At 40.2% G+C, this 25,078-nt stretch overlaps 2 protein-coding genes across 3 annotated transcripts in view; both read right to left on the bottom strand.

Moving 5' to 3' along the window:
* The window catches only part of Map7 (microtubule associated protein 7), a 171,452-nt gene extending 153,150 nt beyond the window's left edge, over positions 1–18,302 (bottom strand). Inside the window, exon 1 of the mRNA XM_047557613.1 lies at positions 18,196–18,302. Within this exon, the coding sequence (XP_047413569.1) occupies positions 18,196–18,262 (67 nt within the window). The 5' untranslated portion in view covers positions 18,263–18,302. The remainder of the gene's footprint in view (positions 1–18,195) is intronic.
* A 5,637-nt stretch (positions 18,303–23,939) lies between these two features.
* The window catches only part of Map3k5 (mitogen-activated protein kinase kinase kinase 5), a 216,335-nt gene continuing 215,196 nt past the window's right edge, over positions 23,940–25,078 (bottom strand). For both annotated transcript variants that reach the window (XM_047558138.1, XM_047558139.1), the window contains exon 30: positions 23,940–24,704. In XM_047558138.1, coding sequence (XP_047414094.1) covers positions 24,644–24,704 — 61 coding nt within the window. In that variant the 3' untranslated portion in view covers positions 23,940–24,643. The remainder of the gene's footprint in view (positions 24,705–25,078) is intronic.

Below are 25,078 nucleotides of genomic sequence, written 5' to 3'. Positions count from 1 at the left end.
AAGGAGTGATATTAGCCAAATCATATTGTTATATTGTGTGCATGTATGAATATGTAACAACAAATCCCATCCTTATGTACAACTATAATGTACCAATTAAAAAATGTAGAAAGAAAAAAATCACCTAGTGAGCTTTATAAAAACACAGTGAAAGGGGAGTGCACTTGATTTGAACTATTCAAGGATTGTAGTTGAAAACAGACATAATTACTATTGGATTGAGTAGTTGTCACTGGTAAATTACAAGTTCTAGATATGTATAAATTAATTTACTTTCCAGTAGCATCCAGAAAAGTCAAAATTCTTTTCTACATTTCTACATTACAGGAGGAAGCTAATTCTCCAGTACTGGACTCTAGTCATCTTCTAAATATTTGATGCATCTCCCCAAGGTAAACTGCAATTTATTTCTAACAGGAATTTTAGGAAACCACATGTTAATGGAACTTAAAAACCTCCTGTGGCTTGAAAATGACAAAGCCAGCACAGACTGACATAGAATCAAACCACTCCAGAAGAATATAGTGCCCCAGCTGGTTCTTGAAGTTAAAGGGTTCGCTCAGGGTCTGCTACAGCAATGGCTCTCTCTGATGGCTTCTGTGGTGATAAAGGCACAACACTCTGCCACCTTGCAGTATTAGCATAACTTCCAAGAGGCACAAAGAAATGCTGAAAGGCAGGTTTGCTTTGATCTTCTTTATTTGATCACCTTTTGTTAACAGGCATTTAAGAAAAATAGTAAATACTATAGCAGTAGTGGCAAAGCTATCGGCCCAGTATGAGGTCCCTGCAGAGTCTTTTATCACATTTCTATAAATCTTCACTGCATATTAAGTACTTCACAGTGTCAACAGACTGCATTTTCCCATGTCTGCTCTACCATAAACAAATTCTGAATTGTAAGGTGTGAATTCTAAGCTTTCTTTAAACCCTTTCCTAAACATTATCATGAGGTAAGTTGTGATTATTACAAAATACCACATTAAGCTTTAGCCAGCAGCACATATCGGAATGCTCCTCAGTCCTCTTGTTCATTATTATTCTCATTGAAAATATTTTACTTATATTACATGAACTTCTGGATTCCTTAACAAAAATTTAAAATGTGCATATAAGACCCTCTCCTCTAATACTGATCCCTTTTAGGCTAGAAATTCAATTTTATAGTTCCAAATGAGGCAAAGAAATCAATACTGGTCTCAAGAGATGATTCACACAGATGCCACACTGTGTTTTTTAAAATTACCTGATTGGTCAATGGTTTGTGATCAAGATAAGTACTTAATTTAGTTTTATTGTTGAGCTACAACATTAGAAAGAAAATAAACAGTGGTTCCTTGTCTTGCTTTAGGATAGTTAAATCATATCAAGGATGTCAGAGAAGGTGCTTTGGGAGACAACATCAGAGAAAAGGCAGCAGGAAAACTAAATAATGTTCTTCCACCAAACAAAGGCAAGAGGGAGCCATTGAAAGGTGTTGATCCCAACAGGCCAGGATAGACTAGAAGACAGAAGGAATACCTGAGATACAGAAACCAGGCTGAGTGTGGTGGTACATGCCTATAATCCCAGAGACTTCAAAGGTTGAGTCAGGAGGATCACAAGTTTGAGGCCAGCCTCAGCAATCTAGTGAGACCCTGTCTCAAAAAATAAAAAGGGCTAGGAATGTAACTTAGTGGTAGAGCACCCCTGGGTTCAACCCCAGTAGCCCTCATCTTAAAAAAAAAAAAAAGAAAGAAAGAAAGAAAAAAGAGGGAGAGAAACTAGTTTCATAACTACTTTGTCCCAAGTGGGAAAAAAGGATTACAGGCAGGTGATGGTTGTGGGACAGATGGCAAAAACAGCAACAAGAAACAGTCATTTGATTGTTAACAGGCACCCTCTCATAACGGGACACATTTTTCGGAGGATTGAATGTGGCTAACAACTTCCAGCAATGGTCTGGATGAAAGCTGGAGAAGAAGGCAAAGTCAAGAGAAGATGGTTAATGATTTTATTAAATATTTATACAAGGGCGTTACCTCTGCAGATAAAACAAAGCTGAGATGGACAGAATTATGTTCAAAATGAACTCAAAATACCTAAATAATGGGCCCCATCTGAATAAATTCATCGAGGATACATATGAACATCTCTTTACATTAAAAAAAAAAAAGTTCCATTGCACAAGTACAAAACAAAGACCTACGAGCTACAGCAGAAAGAAGGAAGGGGGCACTTGGACAATACGCCCACTGCACCTCATCTCATGAGAGGCAGTTAAAATTCGTGCAGTACCCTGGGGGTGGCAGCAGACACCCAGCACAGAAGACGACTTCCTGCTCCTTAGACCACGTGGTTCTGAACAAGCTAATTCAAATGGGATGAGAAATGACAACACATTCAGGAGGGAGAAACCTAGGTCTTATCATAAATATTCTAGGCTACAGCAGAGGACGATCATTTGAAAAGATGCATTTCCTCTGAGTAATTAAGACAACCGAATTAAAAGGTTAACACATGGAAGAATTTCTACTTTTAATGCAGTTCTGGAAGATAGAACTAGATCCAGTGGCTGGAAGTCACCAGAATGTAATGAGCTATGCTTTTCATCACTGCAGACAGCTGTGCACAGATGCTGATCTGGGACGTGGAGGTGGGGATTAGTGCTCTGGGCACAGCTGGCTTTTCAGATCTCTTGAGCCTCTTCTGATCCTGTGATTCTGACTTGATGGAAATGGGAATCTGAGTTACGGGAACCGTTTAGTAACAGGCAGAGCGATGAAAACCAGACAAGCACTGCCCCTCGTCACTGAATTTCGCACCCACATTAAGAATTTTTGAAGATGCTGGAGACTGAACCAGGGCCTCACGTATGCTGGTAAGCACTCCACCTCTGAGCTACATCTCCAGCCCCCTGCGCCTACACGTGAAAAAACGTGAACCTCACATGGCTTCATTTTGTGGGCAACTCTGGAGTTGTATTGTTTTACTCATTTCATTGATGACTCCGGAGGTTTTGCCCTTAAATAAAAATGGGATGGACATTCACTGTGTTCTAGTTAGGAGTGGCCCACACTACCACAGTGTGTCCCTGGCAGACAGCACCCCCCCACCTGAAGAAAGGAGCCATGTGTTTCCTTCAATGTGACAGTTTACTGTGGATGGATCATTGTGGCTATGTGATTTGAGAGAGGAGATCTAAACGTTTAGGAATGGAGGGCAATACTACACAACAGCAAACCAATTCAGATTATGGGCATTTTAAGGACAGTGACAGCCATAAGTCTTCGGACGGAAGACTTGGACAGGTCAAGAACAATGTATTCAACATTCAATCGAAAGTGTTGAGATTTTTTCTTAATTCTGGTCTTTGCTACTTTATCACTCTCCCAATTCTTGCTCCTAAAACTCCCTAAAATTAAAACAGACAACTGTTATGATTCTTTTAATTGAAGCAGATTTAATATGCTATTTTTACCTTAAAAATCAGATTTCTCTCCAAAGAAATAATAAAAATAATTTGCACAAGTCTAGGGGGATGCTGATTTTTTGAGGGTCAGTGCATCAGTCAGGTTTCTTCAGAGAAACAGAATAGTATTTTTGTTTCAAAATATAAACACACACACTACTTACTACTCATCAGTCTTACTATTTACTCAGTTTTCCAATACTGTAATGTTCTTAGAATAATGTTCATACAACTGGAGTCAGGACATCTTGGACCAGACATATTTAATTCCCTTTTACTTTCACTAATAATCTTCTATTGAGAATATTGATAAGATTACAAATATTATGTATGTATACAGAGGTTTAAGGAATCACGATGGCTGCAGCTGTGGTGGTAGGCAAGCCTGAAATCTGTAAGGGCAGGGGTGAGCAGTTTGCAAACTCAGGCAGGGCTTCTATGTTGCAGGATTCCATTCCCTAGAAATTTCAGGTTTTGCTCCTAAGGCCTGCAACTGAGGGGATCAGGCTCACCCACATTACCCAGGGGAATCTCCTTAACTTAAAATCAACTGATTGTAAATGTTCATTACATCCCACATTCAGGTCAACACACTGAGAGTGAAAACATGCCATTCAAAAGCCAAAGATTTACTTGTCAATCATCATAATCATCACTGAGTAGGACTGATACTATTTAGATAATTTTCCAGTACTATAATGCTCTTAAAATAATGTTCATAAACTGGGGTCAGAACATCTCAGGTCTGTTAAACACCCCTTTATTTTCACTAATGATCTTCCATTGAAAATGCAAGACTAGTAAGCTTAAAAGTGTTATTATGTAAATTCTTTTTATCACTATAGGAACTCAGTAATTTGGTTATCTCAATGTTAGACAATATAGAAAGTACAGAAAGATTTAAAATATATATATATATATATATATATATATATATATATATATATAACCTACTCTGTTGTTATAAAGTAACCCAACTGAATCAATTAGAGAAGTATATAATTTTGGGGATGGAGAGAATGTTGAATATGTTTTTCATGAGAAGATAAAGAGGAAGGTTTTTGGTATTAAACTGTGTGTGTGTGTGTGTGTGTGTGTGTGTGTGTGTGTGTGTGTTGGCTTACTTGTTGACTGGAACCAATTCTGACAAAAGAAAAAGATATCACAATTTTCCAGCCCAGCTCTGAAATCAACCTAGAAGAATGCCCAATTATATAATCATGGCAGGTGCATTTGAAGTTTGGTCCATTTTCATTTAGTGAAAACCACACTGAGAATTGTCAACAACTGTAATTCTCAGCAACCTACCAGAACACCAAAAGGTGTGAGTTAATTATACAGATAAGATACAATAGCAAGTCTAGAAACTTTTTAAAAATTTTAACTGCAAAACAAAGAAAGGCTCCTAATATATCAATAATTGCCTTTTTAAAAAGATAGATATGAAGCATTATTTTCCAAGAAATTCGTATAACTAACAACCCAGTAAGGGTTTTTTGTTTTGTTTTGTTTTTGATAAATACATCTTCTCTTGACTGACCTAAAGTCATCAATATTTTAAAAGGTTCTACTAGAAAAAAACAGTTTGAAAATCCACTTGGAAGAATAAAAGACCCAGAATAGTCAAAGCAATTCTAAGCCAAAAAAAAGCAAGGCTGCAGGCATCATGAGAGCTGACTTCAAATTATACTACAGAGCTATAATAACAAAAACTGCATGGCACTGGCATAAAACATATACATAGACCAATGGTCCAGAATAGAAGATAAACACTAATCCACACAGATACATTCATTTGACAAAGGTGACAAAAACATATTAAAGACTTTTTCATTAAAAAAAAAATAATGGTGGGAAAACTGGTTATCCATATGTAAAAGAATGCACTACACCCTTATCACCCTGCAAAAAAATCAACTCAAAATGGATCAAAGAACAGGGCGTGTTGGTGAACACCTGTAATTCCAGCAGCTTAGGGGGCTGAGGCAGGCAGATCACAGGTTCAAAGTCAGTCTCAGGAAAAGCAAGGCTCTAAGCAGTTCAGTGAGACTCTGTCTCTAAATAAAATATAAAACAGGGCTGGGGATGTGGCTCAGTGACCGAGTGCTCATGAGTTCAATCCTAGGTACCAAAAAAAAAAAAAAAAAAAAAAATCAAAATCTAGGAATTTGACCAGAAACTATGCAATTCCTAGAAGAAAACATAGGGTCAACACTCCAACAGAGAGGCATAGGAAATTACTTTCTCAATAGGACTACTAAAGCTAAGGAAATAAATGCCAAGAGTTAATACATGGGATGGCAATGGCATAAAATTTAAAAACTTTTGTACAGCAAAGGAAACAATTAAGGATGTGAAAAGAAAACCTTCAGAATGGGAGAAAATCTTTGCTGTTTGTTCTGACAGAGGAATATGCAAAATATATAAAGAACACACAAAAAAAATACTCAAGGGGCTGGGGATATGGCTCAGTTGGTAGAGTGCTTGCCTCATGAGCACAGGGTCCTGGGTTCAATTCCCAGCACCGCGAAAAAAAAAAAAAAAAAAAAAAAAAAACCTCAAATAAACCAATTAATAAATGCACAAATAAACTTCTCAAAAGAAGAAACAAATGACCAACAAATACAAAAATGTAAAAAATGTCCAACATCATTAGCAATTAGGGAAATGTAAATCAAAACTACACATCAGTCAGAAAAGCAAATAATAATAAATGCTGAAGAGGATGTGGAGAAAAAAACACTTTTACACTGCTGGTGGGATTGTAAATTAGCACAATCATTAAGGAAATCAGTACGGGGATTCCTCAAAAGACTAGGCATGGAACCACCATATGACCCACCTATACGACTCCTTGGTATTTATCCTGAAGAATTAAAGTCATCATACTCTGACAAAATATGCATACCCATGATTATAGCAGCAAAATTCACAAAAGCCAAACTATGGAACCAGCCTAGGTGTCCATTATTGGATAAATGGATAAAGAAATTGTGGTATTACATGCACAATGGAGTTCTATTCAGCCATAAAGAACAAATTATGTCATTTGCAGGAAAATGGATGAACTTGAAAACATTATATTAAGCAAAATAAGCCAAACTCAGAAGGTCAAGGGTCGTGTTTTCTCTCGTATGTGGAAGCTAAAGAGGAAAAAGGAAGAGAAAGGTGGGGAAGATATTCTGAAAATCAAAGGGATATCAGCAGAACAGAGGAAAGGGACCAGGGAAGGGAAAGGGAAAATACTGGGGAATAATATTAGTCAAATTATATCGTTATGTCGTGTGTACACATGAATATGTAACAAACGCCACCATTATCTACAATTATAATGCACCAATAAAAAATACAGAAAAAAAGATGTTAGGAGGTTCTATATAAGAAATAACATTTCAAAAAAAAAAAAAATGAACAGGTTGATAAGCACCGAGGAGCACCTAAATCTCTAAAACTCCTTCAGCTTTCACATCTATGATCCAAGTAAATTCCATGTGAATTTCACTTTACTGTCTCATAATTTTTTATTGGTATATTATGATCCATGTGATCTTTAGATAGGTAAGTAAGGATTATAAATGATAGAGGAGCCTTTTGGCAAACTTCCTAAAACACCCTAAACAGACAATTACACCTTTTATCATAAGGCAAAATGATATACATCCCCACTATTAAATGCACTAAAATCTTCAATGTGTTTAAAAAAGTTGTTCCACACCTATGCAATACTGCAGTGAAGGAAATGAAAATTATACTAAAAATCTCTTTTCCCTTACATTTTTGTTGGCCATAGTACTACCTGGACCCATTTCTACACAGGCAGGGAGGGAGGAAGACACTTGCCCCCAAGACCCTGAAACAAGATGATTCCCATCCCTTTAGCACCCAGAGACAGACTTCATTCAGCTCACTGGAAAAGGGCCTAGTTTACAAACAAAAAGGTCTATATAATCAAAAGCTGTTTGCTTTACAAAATAATTGCATCACTGCAAACCATTCCATGAACGTGTCTCCATGTAGGTATATCTATAAGAGAAAACAACAACATATTTTATAAAGTGAAAAGTCCTCTTTACCTACTTCACAGTTCACAGGCATCTGAACTCCACTCTGAGTTCTATTTCTAAAATGCTTTCAGTATTTACAATAGCCTTTTGCTCCTTCCTTCTGATATTTGTACATATCCCTTCTCTCTTCCAAAACCTTTTTGAAGTCTGTCTGTTGTGGTTGCCCCTAAGGAATCCTGCAAGGCCTACACATGGCTCTAATCACATCAAAGGTCTAGAATTTATGTTGCACAAGTCACACAGTTTGGGACCATCCATTCTCTTTCCCCACACTCTTCTCCAGTAGCCCATAAATGTTGGACCTGATCAATTTGTAAATACATTGAAACAACATTCTCAAATCTGATTTGAGGCACAGCTGGTCTTTCATGGGTTGAATCTGAAATGCTAAACTAGTGTTCTCCCTTGTGAGGCTTCTCTGGATTATAAGATTACAGGGTTTTGCTGGCCAAAGTCATTTGAATCTCATATGTCTCCTAGACTAAAAATAGCTCCACCTCCCTCTTAATTTGTTTTAATGCTTTCTGTCAATGGTAGAGCCATCTCTTCTACTTCTGTTCCTAATAGTGTTTGTGGCTTATACAGTCACACAGCACTTAAATACATCTTTACGTATGTTCACAAAGCAAGCATCTTCACAAAGAGGTCATGAGGTGGGAAGCGCCACTGCTACAAAAGAAGTCTCCATATTTATTCTTAGTATTAAGGGTGTCAGCACATAACAAGCTATCAATTTATTTGCAATAATTAGTTAATTTTCACTGAAGAATGATAGAAATTTTAATATTTCAAGAGCGGCACAAAGCATATTTGTTTAGTCAATTACCACAGTGACTAGTGTGCACATAAAGACAATCTGAAGGCATTATTCCTAAGAGTCTAAATCCAGATCTCATCTGAAGAAGTGATACATTTTCGAGTTACTAAGTTATTAAATTTTAAGAATACATGAGGCCTAAATTATAAGTTGAAGACAACACCTTAGGGAGAAATGTCTTTCTCACACACATGCCCATATGCTACACCCAGGATTGGCTTGCGTGATTTGTTTCTTCAAAAATTAGTAAGCTTTAATAAATGAGACTGCTCACTGGTATTTTCCATTTCATATAAGTACTTTGAAGAAACCCAAATTGCCCCCCGTGTCTCAGGAAAGGCTTGCGGAAGGCAAATTGTACATGCTTCCTGTTTTCCTTACAGAGAAACATTCAATGTGACTTTTAAGTTAAAATGTATTTTGGACCTGGGAAGGCCAGTTTCACAGTTTAAAGGGAATGGAAGGCTGTCTTTACGGCAAAATAACTTCTGCAGCAGTATTATTTTATGAAGGAACTTAGAATTTAGAACTATGGTAGAGAAATAAAATTTTGTATCCCATAAAAATGAAATGAAAATAAGCCAGGAAGGGTTGGTATGAATGCTTAATTCAATGACTGAACACAATTTAGGCATCTCGCAGACCTGTGTGCAGCGATCTTCCTACTGAAGCATTTTGTGCAACATGTTGATAGGTGAAGAGCACCATCCTGCGTGCTTTGATGACACATTTTATACCTGCACCCAGCCCGTGACAGTGAGATCACACAGCTACAATTAGGTCTGAATCAGCATTACATTCTGAAGCCTTCATTATGGAGAGCTTACCATTACAAATAAAAATTTGCTTAAGGGAGAAACACGGCATGCCAGGGTATGCCTGTATTTGCCATGCTGCAGTACCAATCCTTGATAATCATAACAAACACTTTGTGCTTACACTGTGTCAGGGACTATTCTAAGTATTTTCTAAATATTAGCTCATTTAATCCCTCAGAGACTATTCTCGCTAACCTCATTTTAAAAAGGAAGATATGAAGTAGAGAATGGTTAAGTGGAATGCCCAAGATGACCACAAGCAGTAAGGGGCAGAGTGGAGACTGGAACCCAGGCAGCCAGGCCCTAGCATTCGTGGGCAAAAGGGTAATTAGTATTATTCCTCATTGAGTAGTCTTAGTTTGGAGCAGGAGACCTTACGGCTTCCCCCATACTCAGTTTCGGCATCATCGTAAGAAGTTACAGATACTCTCCTTCTGGTGTCAGTCCCATCTAACACCCATACTGCCCTTTTAACTTTTGTCCTGAATTTTAAGATGATGCACACACCAGCTAAAAGGAGGGAATATGAACAGGATATCAGTGCTGCCGAATGTTAGCCCTCCCTGAGAAAGCTTCAATCACAACAATGGCACCACCAAAGCTTGCACGCAGACAAAAATGCAACTCAAAAGTGACAAAAAAGTAGACATTTCTGTGTGTGGAGTCAACACTCACTGGAGTTGATTATTTGAAGCTGTATGAATAATCCTGCTGAGAAAAACAACAACAAAAACACAGAGTGAAAAGAGCAAGATTACCCACTGAGCCCGGGGACAGCAGCATCTCACAAGAAACCAGATGGAAAAGGAAAGATCAGCCTAAAGGGTACTAGTACTTAGTCACACAGTAGAAAGGACAGGATGTTAGCTGGCATCGAGGTCATATGATGTCAACTATTTACAGATGAAACAAGGGCTGAACTCCAGAACCAGGGACCATGGACATCACGGGTCATCAGGGAAATCTCTAAAAAAGCATATAGTTTTCTGCAAAATATTATCTACCCCAAATTAATCTTTCCTTGTTTTGAGGGGAAAGAAGGGAAAGACAGTGAGCTCCTAAGCAAAGTAGAAAAGAAGTCGCTTTTCTAATTATTTCGTCTAACTGCCCATATTCATATATGAAGTGCATAAATATGCATGAGTATGTGTATATTTGGCTACTAAGTGGATTTAAACCTGTATTCATACCTGTAGTTTCTTCAAAAAAGTTTTGCAGCAAAATAAAATTGAGTAAACTCACTTAGACGCAGGACAATAGTTGTTACGGTTTTCCATGTGATTTCCATAATCAAGTATACTTGGCACCAGTCAAACCCACCAAGATGGCCAAATGGAAGACCACAAAATAGTATATGGATTGAAACTGAACACTGACTGCACACAGGAACTACCCGGGGAGTTTTAAACCCACTGCCACCTGGCTCCTACCCTCAAGATTCTCAGATAATTGCCTAGAGCACGCTTGGGCGTTTGTGAGATTTAAAAGGCTCCCAGGTGATTTTTAACTTGCTGCCAAGACTAAGAACCAATGATCAAGAGTGAGAACAATGCTACAACACATGAGCTCAATAGCTGTTGTAACAACATTAACCTTAAGCCCAAGGAGTGAGCTATATTTAAATGAACCCACCAGGACTGTGGTTAAGGGTGTCACTGTGCTAATTTAGAGCACCTACCACGAATAAAAACCAATGCAGCTGGAGGCAGGAGGCAGGCAACCAGGTCCTGTTTTCTGCGTCTGCCACACAGAAGACTTGGCTCAGGAGCTTCACTGAAGTCTTGGGAAACAGCCAAGCTTTCTGCCACAAGAGTACACTGTAGAGCCAATTATGCCTGTTCCTGCCACCCAACAGACCAGGTGTCAGTGTGGGGACACTAAAGGAAGGGCATCTCCCTAGAATTGCACCTTGAAATTTAGACTTATCCTGGAGTACAGTTCTTTTCTATATTCAAAAGAGTGTCAAGAGGTACATTAATACTCTGGAGGCTACACCACAGCCAAGGATGCTTCTCCTTACCAGAAATCGACTCCAGGAAGGAAGTATTCACAAAATAATAAAAACTTAAAAAAAAAAAAAAAATAGGTTTTAAGATACCAAATCTCAACACTTTAAACTTGAATATAGAGAATTTACAAACAACTCTTGCAAAGTGCAGTTCACAGGTGGCAAATGCACTTCCCCAAGTTTGTTTTTGTTCCTCACCCATCTGTTCAACCTCCTTGGTGTTTTCTCACAATGCTTTCAATTATTTCTGAAGGAGTTGTCAAGGAGGAGAAACCACCAACGTACTTCTCTTATGCAGTTAACTTCTGTTAAAAATATATTACTCTCCAAACCAAAATTCAAAGTGGTAGGGTCCCAGTAAGAAAATTTTATAGCTGGTTTTCTTGTTTTGTTTTGTTAAGAACCCATGGAATTAAACCCATGGGTTCTTAACACACTGAGTCACGTCACCAGCCCTTTTTATTTTGAGACAGGGTCTTGCTAAGTTAGCTAGGGCCTTCCTCAATTGCTGAGGCTGGCTTTGAATTTGTGATCCTCCTACATCAGCCTCCCAGGTCACAGGGATTATAGGCATGCGCCACCATGCCCAGCTTACAGATTCTTTTTCAACTGATTCTTTCTCACATATTAATGAGAACAACATTTAATAAACAGAGAAAAATCCAAATGCCACTTAAATGTGTAAACAATTATAACTAAAAGCATTCATCGCAAGAACTGAGTGAAGAGGTAGAAAGCACTACCACTGGAAAATACGACAAACTCTAAAATTGGAGAAAATGAGCTTAAATACCGTACACATTCAGTACACAGAGCCCAATCCATGATCAGGAGTGAAGGGTCCAACTACAGACTACCAAGACTTTTATGAAGCACTCTAAACTGAGAACTTCAGTTTGACAATATACCTTGTGCTACAAGGAATGATCAAGAACATAAAATATTTATTTCCAGCTTTCCAACAACAAAAAGCAGTTATTTCCAAATCCAGGAGAGCCATGTCTCCAGGGATCGGAAGGCTGACACATTAATGAGGAAAGGGGAACGGGCACAGACGTGCTTCAGGACGGCACTCCTGTCCAGAATCCACTGCAGAACACAGACTCCATGGGAAGTAAATAGCATGAGGAGAAAGAGTCAGGGAGAATAAAGAAGCCAGTACAGCCAAGGAAAGACTCCAGGGCTGGGATGTAGCTCAGTGGTAGACGTGCTTGTGTAGCCTCGGCGAGGTCCTGGATTCTGTCCCCAGCACCACAAAATATAAATAAAAACTCCACATTATACCTGAGATCTAGGACAACACTACCTCCAGGTTTTCCCAATTCAAGTGAGGGTTGTTCAGTGCCAAACAGGCACTATTTCACTTTGAGGTAATTACACTGCTTTACTGAAAAAACTTGGTGGAATGGCTAAAGTGAAAAGCAAAACCATACTCATGTGTTGGCGAGGATTTGGTGCAACTCGAACTTACATACACTGCTTAAAGAAATGTAAAATTGTACAGCCACTCTGGAAGTTTGGAAATTTCTTATTGTACAGTTACATCCCATGCCTATGTATTTACCTTACATAAAAGAAAATTAAGTTCGTACAAAAAAAAAATGAATATTTACAGCAGTACTACTCATAACAACAAAACCTAGGAGTAATTCACTGCTCTTCAACGGGTGGGATAAACTGTGGTACCTCCATACAGTGGTGAACTACTCATCAAAAGAGAAACAGGGAACCCTGGATACACCCAGTAGCATGTTTGAATCTCAAAAGCATTAGGTTAAATGGGAAAAAAAAAAAAAAAAAAAAAATCCAGACTCAAAAGATAACAAAGCATAGGTTCCACTTTTATGACATTCTGAAAAAACAAGAGTAGAAAAGAGGCAAACAGCTTAGTGGCTGCCAGGTGTTAGGGGAAGTAATGCCTTACTGCAAAGGTGAGGCAGGAGGGCGTTCCAGAGAGGCTTCGGGGTTATAGTAGTGGTTATATTACAGAGTCAACAAAACTCTAACAACTGTGCACTAATAAAGCAACTTTCTACATGCAAATTTGAGTTTTGGAAAAGCCTCCCACCTGGTCAAGGATTTTTAATTTTTTCCTTTCACCAGCAAACTATAGAAAGGTCTATCAAATTGGACTCTTTACTTTCCTGCCATTTATAATCTGTTTATAGTCTTCCCCACTCACTTATAATTTGGTGCACCCTGAACTATTACAACAACTAAAATTCCTCTTTTGGGGGTGGTCAGTGACTACTTATAAACATACCAGCAGCTCTTAGAACTTTTCTTCAGTCTTTGAACCCTTCACCTCTTTGTCCCTCTCTGGGCAGGTACAGCATTGCTCACACCTCTCCATTCATCTTTACTGACCTACCCTTTACTGTTTCTTATCCCTTAGCAGTTTTTTCCCGAGCTCTCCTCACTTACTCCCTCATGGAAGAAATCCCAGAGTCCCGACCTCTATTTTCTCCTTTGGTCTCAGACAGTTCCACCTACAGGTCACTCTTGTACCACAATTTTCATGTCTAAAGTGGTTTTCTTTTCTTTTCTTGTTTTTTTTTTTTTTTTAATTTCTCCCTCCAAAACCAGGTCCTCCTCATTAATAAGTTAATACCAAGTTTAAATCAATAGCCCAACCCCAGCTTGGAGCATAAACTCATGTTACCTTTTAACCTGCAATCCTTTAGCACGTGCCTCACTGGACTTCTGTAGTAACCTCAAAGTTGGGCTGTAGTCACTGAGTCTTCTCTTCAGTTCATCCTCTAATCTAAACCACACTCTTAAGGAGGACCAAATAAGTAGAAGACCTAGAACTTCCCTGATGTCCAAAGAAGATCTAGCTCATCTGTCTCCTGGACAGATGTTCCTCATGTGTGCTCACCAACCCACACGCACCCTTCCCAAAGCAGCAGAAATCAATGGAAGAGGACTTCCCCAGATGGAGGGACTCTGTTCTTGTTAAAAGCACAGCTGAGCTCTTTTGCCAGAATGCTTTATCAGGATTTTGAAAGACATGTTATTCTCAAGGATTAACAGTATCCCCTGACCTTAGAATAATATGTCAACCTCAGCTTGGCCTTTAGTTCTACAATTTGGCTTCCATGTGCCATCATTCCTAATTGATGTTCTGAGACTTTGAGACTCACACATTTGTCAATATAACTAACATCTGAACTTTTATTTTTCTCCCTTTCCTCCACCAAACTTTATATATCATTTGCCCATTATTTAAGTTAAGGTGCCATCCCCCAAAGATGTTTCCTGATGAGCACCAGATGTGATTCATCCTTCACTAACTTCTGCATAGCCTGCAATTACTTGTTTGTGGACTTTGTCTTCTTTGCTAAATTCAAGGACCATCCATCTTCTAGCCACCATCCTGCCTGACACATAGAAGGTATACATTTCTTGGTCAAATTATTCTAAGCCTCAATATTTTCAATTCTTACATCAACATAATGAAACTTGAGTTTTTAAAAACTAACTCCTCAAATGATTATATTTTGGGTATCAAGTCACAAAGATGTCAGATTTTTTTCAGAGAACATGCCAATGTAAATTAGGGTTTCACACACATGCCTAACTAATGATAGCACATAAATGCATGCTACCAAGCATGACTGTCTAATCTACTATTAATACTTCCTCCTACTTAGCAAGAGGTAAAGTCAGTAAGGGTAGGATGGCAAAAAGGCTATCCAGCCACCTGAACGAAGTATCTCAGCTTTTAGGTTCTGCATTTCAAAAGGGTTGAGCTTACTACAACTTGCAGTCTGAGCCCCTATCTTATCATTTTTATTTGCAGATATTTAATGTAGACCCTTAGAGCTAAGTGAGACCTTAAAGATTACTTTTTAATTTAGAAAAATTCAGCAAAGGGATACAACAAAGATCACAAAGGAAGCATATTTTTCCACCACACAGTTTTGCTAAGGAGAATTAAGCCCAATTCTAGGTTCTAAGTCATTTCTCCCAAAAGAGTATTAACAGAATTCACTGATGACAGGCATTAACTAATTCTAGTGTACATCAAAGGATGGTATCATGAATTAAACAAAAGCAGCTTTAAGTTTTCTTTTAATTCAGCATTTTTTTAAGAGGTTATCAAATTGGGAAGTCAGCTCTGCAAAATCACTTTCTAAGTTCTTAAACTTAAGTATAAATTAAATATACAAAGTCTAGACAGTTTTGTGATCACCCATCTCATTGACAACTCAACCTAATAGCTTGGAAAAGGACTTGACATCCTCTAGTGGTGAAATAAAATAAAATAAACTTGTTTTCAAGGCAATTTTATTTCAATTCTTGCTTAACTTTGGTTACTGACAAGAAAAATATTACAATACACTTAAAGAACCTTTCATCCTCAAGAAAGATAAGTTTTCATCAGAAGGAATGTTATCATTACCATTAAGTAGAAGACAAATATATGAAACATGTTTTTTAAATCTTGGATTTATATAATACCTTTAAATAGGCAGTACACAACCAATTTTCAATCTACCTTTGATATACATACCCATATGCATATTCACACACATATACTTCTGAACACATTACAGACACTATTTCTGTAATAGCTCAAGATTCTAAAGTGTCCTAAGATTAGATTACAGTCTCATACAGGGACACAAATATTAAAAGTCATGTAAGTGTAGACTCTACTTCAAAATAATGCAACCTAAAAAGAAAATGAATCCTTCAAGAAATGTTACCATTTGAGGTGGCAATTTTCACCTCCTGATGTGATAAGGGGTCTCCCAGACATTCCTTCAAAATAAAAAAAAGTGATCGTTAAAAAAAAGTATATGTATATACTTTTATGTGTGTGTGTGTGTGTGTATAAAATGCAGCACTTGGATGTATAGAATGTAAATTGTTAGTACGAACATTCCATATTCAGATATAGGTCACAGGGCTGATCACAATAGCACACATCAGTCACTTGGGAGGCCAAGACAGGAAGATATAAGTTCAAGGCCAGCCTTAGCCACTTAGTGAGACCCTGTCTCAAAACAAAAATAAAAAGCACTGTGGATGTAGCACAATGGTAAAACATCCTGGATTAAATCCCCAGTACAGGAAAACACACACACACACACACACACACACACACACACACATATATATGTCATGTATTTTATATACGCGGAAAAACTTAAGTTAAAATTCAAGCAAACCTCACCTGCTCTCTGAGAACATTGTTAACTAGATTCAAAAAGTACTTCTATAGCTTCTTTCTTTCTTTGGCACCAGTTAACACAGATACTTCTCAGCACTAAAAACATTAATAGTAACCCAGGTTTAGGGAAAAAAAAGAAAAATAAGGAAAACTTTGGGGCCAGGAATATGTTTTTTGTTAAATTATAAAGTACAATTATCCAAAAGGCCATATTAAAAAATATATGTAAAAAGTGTCCCTTGGAAACTGAAATTTCTAGGCAAAGGTGTGGAAGAATTGTTTTCTATAATGGAGATGGCAACTAACAATTTCACTCAAAGAAAATATATTTCACTGGCACATGGTTGATTAGTATATTTATTAGAAACATGGTCAATTCATTCCTCAACATGCTCAGGCACTGAATATATTAGTTTGTAGTTTACTTAGGTCTTAACAAGTTCCAACGCAGATCCTAGAAGGTTTATTTTTAGCATAAATCGAGCCGTATCAAGTCACTAGAACAATTTTGCTCTGGTAGCAGTAACCTGTCAGGTACTCACAACAGAGCATGTGGCTTCTCTGCTGCCCTCGCTTGGGGGAGCCCAGTTTCAGAGCCCAGTTCATCAAGTTAACAAAGTAATTACACAGGCATCTCTTCCCCACCCAAATCAAAATAAATATCTACCGATCTTTCAAAAACATTAAGACAAGATCAACCACCCTACAGGAAGTAGCAAGACTTAAAAGTAAACAAGTTCAAGCCACCTTGTCAGTCTTAACCTCAGGTATCTTGGCTGAAGGTGTAAATAATTAGACTTTAGGTGCCCAACCTCTTCCTAGCAATGGAAGATACATACTTTGCAAATGGTTTAAGCTTTCGTGATCTGTCACGTTAACATAAGTATACTATCTAAATCAATACGTCTTTGGGGGCAGGCGTGATTCTCACATTTAGACAATGATTGTTTCCGATTGCAAGTTTATGGAAGTAGCGTGCAACTGGGAGAGTACAGTTTGAATTTCTTTTTAGGAAAGCTAACTCATCAACCCCAAGTGTGGGAAGGTACAGAAACAACGAACTTGCCTGGAAGAGAAGAAAAGGGTTAGGCGGGAGGGTAGGCTTTTCCAAGGTAGTGTTTCAAGAGGAAAGAAAAAGAACACACACACCACAGAAGGGGGGAAAACCGGCTTCACATTATGAAGAGTTGGTGGGCAGATCTGCTGCTTGTCCCGGGGGTACGTGGCCCTGTCCCTGCGTGAGTCGGTGGTGGCTGCTGGGGAGGGAGATCCTCAACACCGAGGCCGCGGACCAAATCCGCAGCGGCCGAGCCAACGCTCTTACTTTGGCTCCAAGCACCGACTAAAAGCAGGAACTCTGGGACCCTTCCAAGTGGACTTATCTCGGAGCCGGTCCTGCCCGCCCCCTGGGAGCCCACGGTCCCGCATCTCGCCCGGGTCTTCCCCGGCGCAGGGGGAACTGCGGTCTCAGGGCGGCGGCGGCCGCTCTCCGCGCGCTCTAGCACTGCGGCCCCGCCGGGGGCCGAGACGGCCGGCGCGCCCAGGCGCAGGTCCTCCGGCCCGCCGCACCTGGCCGAGGACTCCCCGCGCCCTCGTGGGTCTGGGGGATCCACGTCCCCGTCGGAGAGACAGCGGGCGGCGTTCCCGCGTCCGCTCCCCGCCCGCGGCCCGGCGGGCTTCCACCTGTTGTGGGCAAGTCGAGTGGGGCGTCCGGGCCGGCGGCCGCGGGCGAGGGGCGGCGCGCTCGGCCGGCCGGCCGTTCCGGGCCGCGGCCGCGCGGGCTGGGGTGCCACCGGCGCCCCGCACCAGCCCCGCGCCCCCGCTCGCCGCCCCCCGGCCGTCCCCGCCACGCAGTCACCTGTTTCGCCCTGCGCAGCGTCGTCGCCGCCCCTGTGGCCGTCGCCGCCAGCTCCCAGCTCCGCCATGGTGCTCCGATGACGCGCCCGGAGAGCCGCTCCGCCCTCTTCCTCGGCTCTGCTCCCGCCCGCTCCCGCCTCCCGGCCAGCGGCCCAGACAGGTGAGCGCCGAGCGGCGGGCGGAGCGCGGAGGCGGCGAGCGCGGGCCGCGGCGACGGCCTGGGCCCGGCGCGCCCCCTCGCGGACAGGTGCTGCGCGGCAGCCGCTCGGAGCGGCCGGGCCGCGTCTGCGCTGGAAGAACCGCCCGCGGAGCCACGCACCCTCGCCGCAGCTTCCGGGCGCCGCTGCCCACCCGCTGCGGGCTACTGGAGGTCTGAGGGGGCGGGGGCGAGGGTGGACCGCGCTACCTAGACCTGGGCGAGGAAGCGACCGAGGATCGGCCCAGGTGCGGCGAGGGCTTGGGGACGCCCTCTTCCCCTCTGAACTTTGAGGCTGCCAGGTCACTTTCGGCCTCGCAGGGACTGGAGTTCATGGTGACAGCCTCCAAAGAATGAGAACCGAAGTACAGGGCTGGATTCCACGCTGGGATCCGCTCCGGATCCGCGGTTTGGGAAGCCACTGCTGGCGACCCTATTTTTCACCAGGTCTTGGCATCTGATGAGCTCCAAGGCACACAAGGTAGTGTAACTTGTGCCAACTAATGGGGCTTTTCTTATCTTTGGTTTCCGATTAGTGAACTACCTTGTGACTGCTGGCTTAGTCAGGAAGACCAAGAAAAAAGCAATGGGCAACAGTTTTTTAATTTTAAAAAATCAGATTATTAGCCGAGGAAGAACTCATTTCTGCCCTAATCGGCAAATATATGATAAGCAACAAAATACTTTGGGGGGGGGGATCCTACATAAATGGAAACACAAGGAACAAAAATTGAGCAGCAACCTGTTCCGCCTGGTTACATAGAAATATGCTCCCACACCCTTCGCATAATCATCAAGTTCTCAAAAGCTTAAAACCCTTTTAGAGGTTTTAAAGGGACCACAGCAGAATGTATTAGACACCCAAGAACATCTGACAACAATGTTGAATTTCCTGCTAGGGTGACAGTTTTCACAATCTTGACCTGTAAAATCCGCCTTTTTGAGCCTCTTTGATTCACAGGTTTTCTGGCTGAATATGTAGTTTTGACTAAGGGACACTTCTGCTATGGTCTATGGTTACAGATTTTCCTATAGTCCCATTTCTACAAAGGAAAAGGCAAACTTATTATTTTGCAAATCATATTCAAATCAGTCCAAACGGATTTCTAGTCAATAGAAATAAAGCAGTAGATGAGTGGAGGTAGTTTTAGAACTCAGCTTGAGCCCCAACGAATTTTTACTACATATTAAATCATCAGATTTTGAGACACTTTTGTTTTTAAAGACACTTCTTTAAATGTTAGAAAGATCTTTTATTTGAATTTAGACTTGAACTATTTGGCAGATTCCTGGAAAAGGAAGGCAATTTGTTTTCAACCTTCTGATTACCAACTGAGTAAACCAACAAATAATTGATAAGTCAACTTATTGATGTTGATTTTATTTTGTTTTGGTGTTTACTTGGCCATTCTTCCATTTTTTTTGTTTTTGATAACTTATGTTTCAGTCTGCCCCAAGCTAAACAAAAATAAATGCAATAAGGGACACACCTAAATCCTGTATTTGGACCCTGGGCAGACTGTGTTCTAAACCTCATGCAATGTCTGCAGCAGGGTAGGCTTTTAATGACTGCAGAGAATAGATGACATCTGTTAAATGTCAAACACCATTACATTGTACTTCAAGTTAGTTGTACCTTACTTGGAACTTGGAAGCCATCTGTTTCGAGCTACATATCCATTTCAAAATCTACAAATCTTCACAGTTCCCCTTTCCGTGGAAGGAGCTAGACCTCCCAACAGCATCTACATCTGCTTACCTCCTGCCTTCTTTGAAATCTTGTCCCTCATCTCCCTACTCCCTAAATGTTTCTCCACCAGGGGCCCCACCCTACCCTAGGGAACACATTCAGTCCTCTTTGATTCTGAAAATTTCTTCCTTTGACTTCCAATCCTCCCAAATCTATTGTTATATTTGTTCGTCAAAAGTAATGAAAGCATAAACTCTTGGCATTGTTTTTATAAACAATTACACATAACAAAATTAGGGTAGTTTTATTACCCTTATTGCTTTTTCAATCCATCATTCCCCTGAACTTTCTGCAGACCTAATGCTACATCATCTTCCTCTTAGTTGCCCACTGGCCTAGTCTCAATCCTATGACCAATTCTTTAGTCTCCTCTGTTGGCTTATCAGAGTTCCCGCCCTCCTTATCCCTCCTGAGACCTTCACCTTCCCTAAAAATTTTCAGCCACAACCTGTCTCCTCTCAGCCCTCATATACTATTAACTCCATCTAGGCAACTCCCAAATCCAGAATATATATCCTTGACCTCAGTTCTAACATCCTCCAATTCATTCTCCAGTGGTCTCTGCACAATTCTTATTCTACGTCTATCCTTCCCTTGTCATCACCAAAGTCCCCAAATCTTAACAGTTTACTCATTGCCCCCTCTCACTTCTACTAACCTGACTCCTGTCCGACCCTCATTCATATCTGAGTCCATTTTAGTTCCCCTAACTCACCTTAACACAAATTCACCAGATGAATCTCATAAGACACAACCACTTTATATATTCCCTTCCCTTTAGGGTCAAAGCCCTTTAATAAGAGATTCCCTATTTTTACATAATAAAATATTTATCCCACTTCCCACTCCCACTCCCTCGGCAGTCCCTGAGCTTTCCTGTACCCCATCTTCTACATTTTACCTCTATTCCTCACAGTTCCAACCAACCAAGTTGTACATTTTCTCCACAACATCTTTCAAATCTTAACCCTAACCCCCAGTGATTCCCTGGTCCCAACTTATTTAATAATGCCTTCCCTGCAAGGCCCAGGTTAAGTTCTCCATCCTCCATGAAGTCCATTCCCCCTGCTCTGGCTCCCAGTAGCCCTGTCCTCTGACCCTCACCAGGGGTTGCTGGGCTTGCCACTTATCCAACCCTTAACTTAAGACTGGGTAGGACTTAATGCAAATTTTGTATCTTCAACCTGATGTACGTTTTTGGTAGCAGGGACTTTGTCTTCTCTTTTTCTACAGGGTTTCCATAAAATCTGGAACCATCCATTATTTTATTTGTCGACAGGTTACAAATGTCCTTGCTGACACCATGTACACTGCCTGCCTCCTGAACCTGGCTGGCAGCGTGTGTATATCTTTTGTGCTGATACAGTGCCTCACACATAGTAGGCATTCAAATGGGTAAATGATAATTCCTCATTGCCAAACTCCTTTATGTGGTGGCTTAGGAATGAATGAAACAAAGTATACAATGACAGAATTTGGAGGAAAAGACCTAAATGTAATTAAAAGGAAACATTAGATCTGCTTCTCCCAGCAAATTTCTTTTGTTTCTCTTACACTACTTCCACCAACCCCTCCCCCTGCAAGCTGTTCTGTTCCAAACCATCTTTCCAAGCTCATTTCACTTCTCTGGAAAGTTTTTCTGGATCCCTTTTTGCAGTTGGGTGAAACTGCAGTACTTCACTGTTGTTTCTGATGTGTCTTAATTCCACCTGACAGTGGCCTTGAGGGGCAAGAATTGTGTCTTGTTCATGCACCACAGTTATGTACTACCAGTAAGTATTTAATACAATGCTTTCAAATGATGACAAGCCATCCCAATAGCAAGCAGCACCCTAGTCCTTACTACATGTGCCAAGTGTTGTGCTAGGCACCTCGATTGCCTTTTTTTTTTTTTTTTTTGGAGGGGGGGTACGTTACTAGGGATTGAACCCAGGGAAACTTTACCACTGAGCTACATCCCCAGTCCTTTGTTTTTTTACTTGAGACAGAGTCTCACTAAGTTGCTGAAGTTCTCTCTAAATTTCTGAGGCTGGCCTCAAACTTGATATCCTCCTGCTTTAGCTTCCCGAGTCACTGGGATTACAGTTTTTGCTCCGGCACCCAGCTCTTATTTGAATCTTACAACAACTGTATGAGGAAGGGATGCTACTCCCATTTCATAGATGAGGAAACTGAGACACAGGGAGGCTAATTAATTTGCCTGGGGTCACAAGCTGAGTGATAGTTTTTTCCCAGGCTTATGTTTGTAATATCCATACTATAACAACCGATGAATGTAACCATCTTATTGTTACCTCTGTAGAAGGGGCTTTCCATTTCCCTCTTCAGGTGTCACCCAGAATTTCATTATTGGAACTGAATTGTGTTAAAGCACTCATGGAGCTTTATCTGTGCCCCATCCCAGACCACCCCCCCCCCAAAAAAAAAAAAAACAGCAAAACAGTCTTTCTGAAGTGGTGGCAACAGTATCTTTTGGTGAGGCGGGTGGTGCTGGGAATCCAAGGCCTTGCATGTGTTAGGCATGAGCATCACTACCTTTAATCAACATCCATGTCATTTTAACAGGAAGCTAGACTGAGAATCTTTGGCCTAGATTGATGTAAAGGCCTTTACAGTGCAGACTTTTGCTGAACATCAATTCATAATGGAACTACCTTCTTTTGTGCCCAAGACACAAAATGTTGTCAAAAGCCTAATGATGCTGGCTTAGGAATATTTGAAGGCATAGAGAGCATAGAGGGACATGTGCCCACAGAGAAAGGATGGGAGGAAAGTCCCAAAGAAAGACTTTACAGTTGAGGAGTCTGTTGAAAATGGGTAGCTTGATCCTATATACATACAAAGAGAAATACTTGAGCATTGGAATTAGTGAGAGTACCCTTCATTTCCGTGTGAGTCCAAAAAACATCATTGAATTTACACTTTACTTCCTTTGAAATTCCCAAACAAGATGCAAGAGGCAGCTATCTACCCTCCAAATTAGGATGTAAATAAAAGATGCAGCTATGTTATTGTTCCAAATGTCCAATGAGAAAATATTTGTGAGAATGTTTTGTATGTTCTAATGCAATATAAGAAATATTATATCTCAATTTTCACATAAAGATGACTCCTGTTCTCAAAGACATGTAGGGGGGTAGGGATATAGCTCAGTTGGTAGTGTGCACTGCACAAGGCTCTGGGTTCAATCCCCAGCATCACAAAAAAAAAAAAAAAAAAAAAAAAAAAGACACAGGGGTCAAGTTGTGATACACAAACAACTCTGTTACTTCTCTCCTGTGTAATAATCAGATTCCTGTGTACGTAAGAAATTTATTTCATTCACATATCTAGGAATTTCAGACTTCATCCTATTAACAAGATCAGCCTCATAAAAATATAATATATAAGGGGATGGGGAGTATCACTCAGTTGTAGAATGCTTACCCACCACACATGGGAGGCCCTGGGTTCAATTCTCAGCACTGCAGGAAAAAAAAGAAAAAAGCTCAAAGTAAAAAAAAAAGAAATTCCCCAAATATGAAAACGCAGTCTTATTGGGATGCTCTGTGTAGACCCCTTAAGATACATAATTGTCATTCGAGATAACTTGGGGCTTTGAGAAAAACATACTGACTTTTCCTTTTTCCTTTCCTCTTTTTCATCCCTCTGTTACCCCCCTGAAAACCGTTTGGATATCAGTTGTCCTTCGATTGCTTGTAGAGAAGACAGATTCTACCTAATGTTAATGTTAGAAATTTAACACCATCATTTAGTTTGTCAGCACACAATAAGAAATCTTTGAAATTTATCAAAACAGTATGTTGGGAGTCTTTTTACTTTTTAGAGTAAATACAACACAATGGGTTAACACAATGGATAGCTTTAGAACAAGCTAACATTACTATGATCCAGGCATATGCAACTGGTACATTCAGTAGTACAAACAGACAAACACGCTACAGGCCAGAAACGTTAAGTTACAAAATATAGGCAATATTACAATTAATACAGATAGTAAAAACCATTGCTCTCAGATTCTGCACACTTAAAAAACAAACTTTATACAACAACTGAAATTATGCATTTCTACTTCAATTCTTAGAGCATATTATAAACACACAATCCTAAAAAGTTGTGGTCACATTTTGGTTTTGTTCCAGTGGTACACAATCACATGAAATGTTATGTATCTGTTTCGTGTGAAATAAACATTTGGCTGAAGTGCAATAGCTGCTGAGTTAAAAATATCTCCATAAAAATGTTTAGTCTAAAATAACCCTCAACATTAGAATTCTAATTAGGATTATTTTGAGAGTCCTTATGAAGAGTCCTTAAGGATTGTAGAAATAGAAGCAGTTAGGAAACTTCATAGTGTGTCTTCTCTATTTTTTTTTAACATAAGTAAACAAACACTGGATTTAAAGTGCAGCTTCTTTCTCCCCCTTCGATTCTCCCTCCCCCAAGAAGATCAGTTCTGTATTAATTTTCAGACTCTCCACCGAAGATTAAATTGCATGGCAGTCAAGTGTGTTTGTCTCGAAAGTCAATGATCGCCTTCCACAGTGTGCACAGCATGCCTCCCCTGCGTAAAGACACAAGAACATGGTGAAGAGAACATTTCACTTGAAACACTGCCCTTGAAATATAGAAGTGACTTCTTAGTGTTCAGTTGCTTTGATCAGAATGTGAAGATTCTCAGGTCTTTATCCGTCATTATGTATCTTTTTGTCTATATTTTCTCATTATCCCTCCATTCCTTTCCTTTCCACTCCCACAAACTGCCAGGCCTTCAACCATCATTTTCTATTTCAGCATATTTGAAATGTCTTTTGTAGAGGTGGGTCTAGTAGTAATGGATATGACTGGTCTGGTAGAGAAAACTATGAAAAGACATTGTCTCGGATGGTTCCAGGTTTTTGAATGGCAAATCATCCCCTCATCCTAGTGTTTCTAAAA

Source organism: Sciurus carolinensis, chromosome 7, assembly GCF_902686445.1.
Source record: "Sciurus carolinensis chromosome 7, mSciCar1.2, whole genome shotgun sequence".
Taxonomy (NCBI): domain Eukaryota; kingdom Metazoa; phylum Chordata; class Mammalia; order Rodentia; family Sciuridae; genus Sciurus; species Sciurus carolinensis.
Note: the sequence above shows the minus strand (reverse complement) of the source record. Positions and strands in the feature narration are given on the sequence as shown.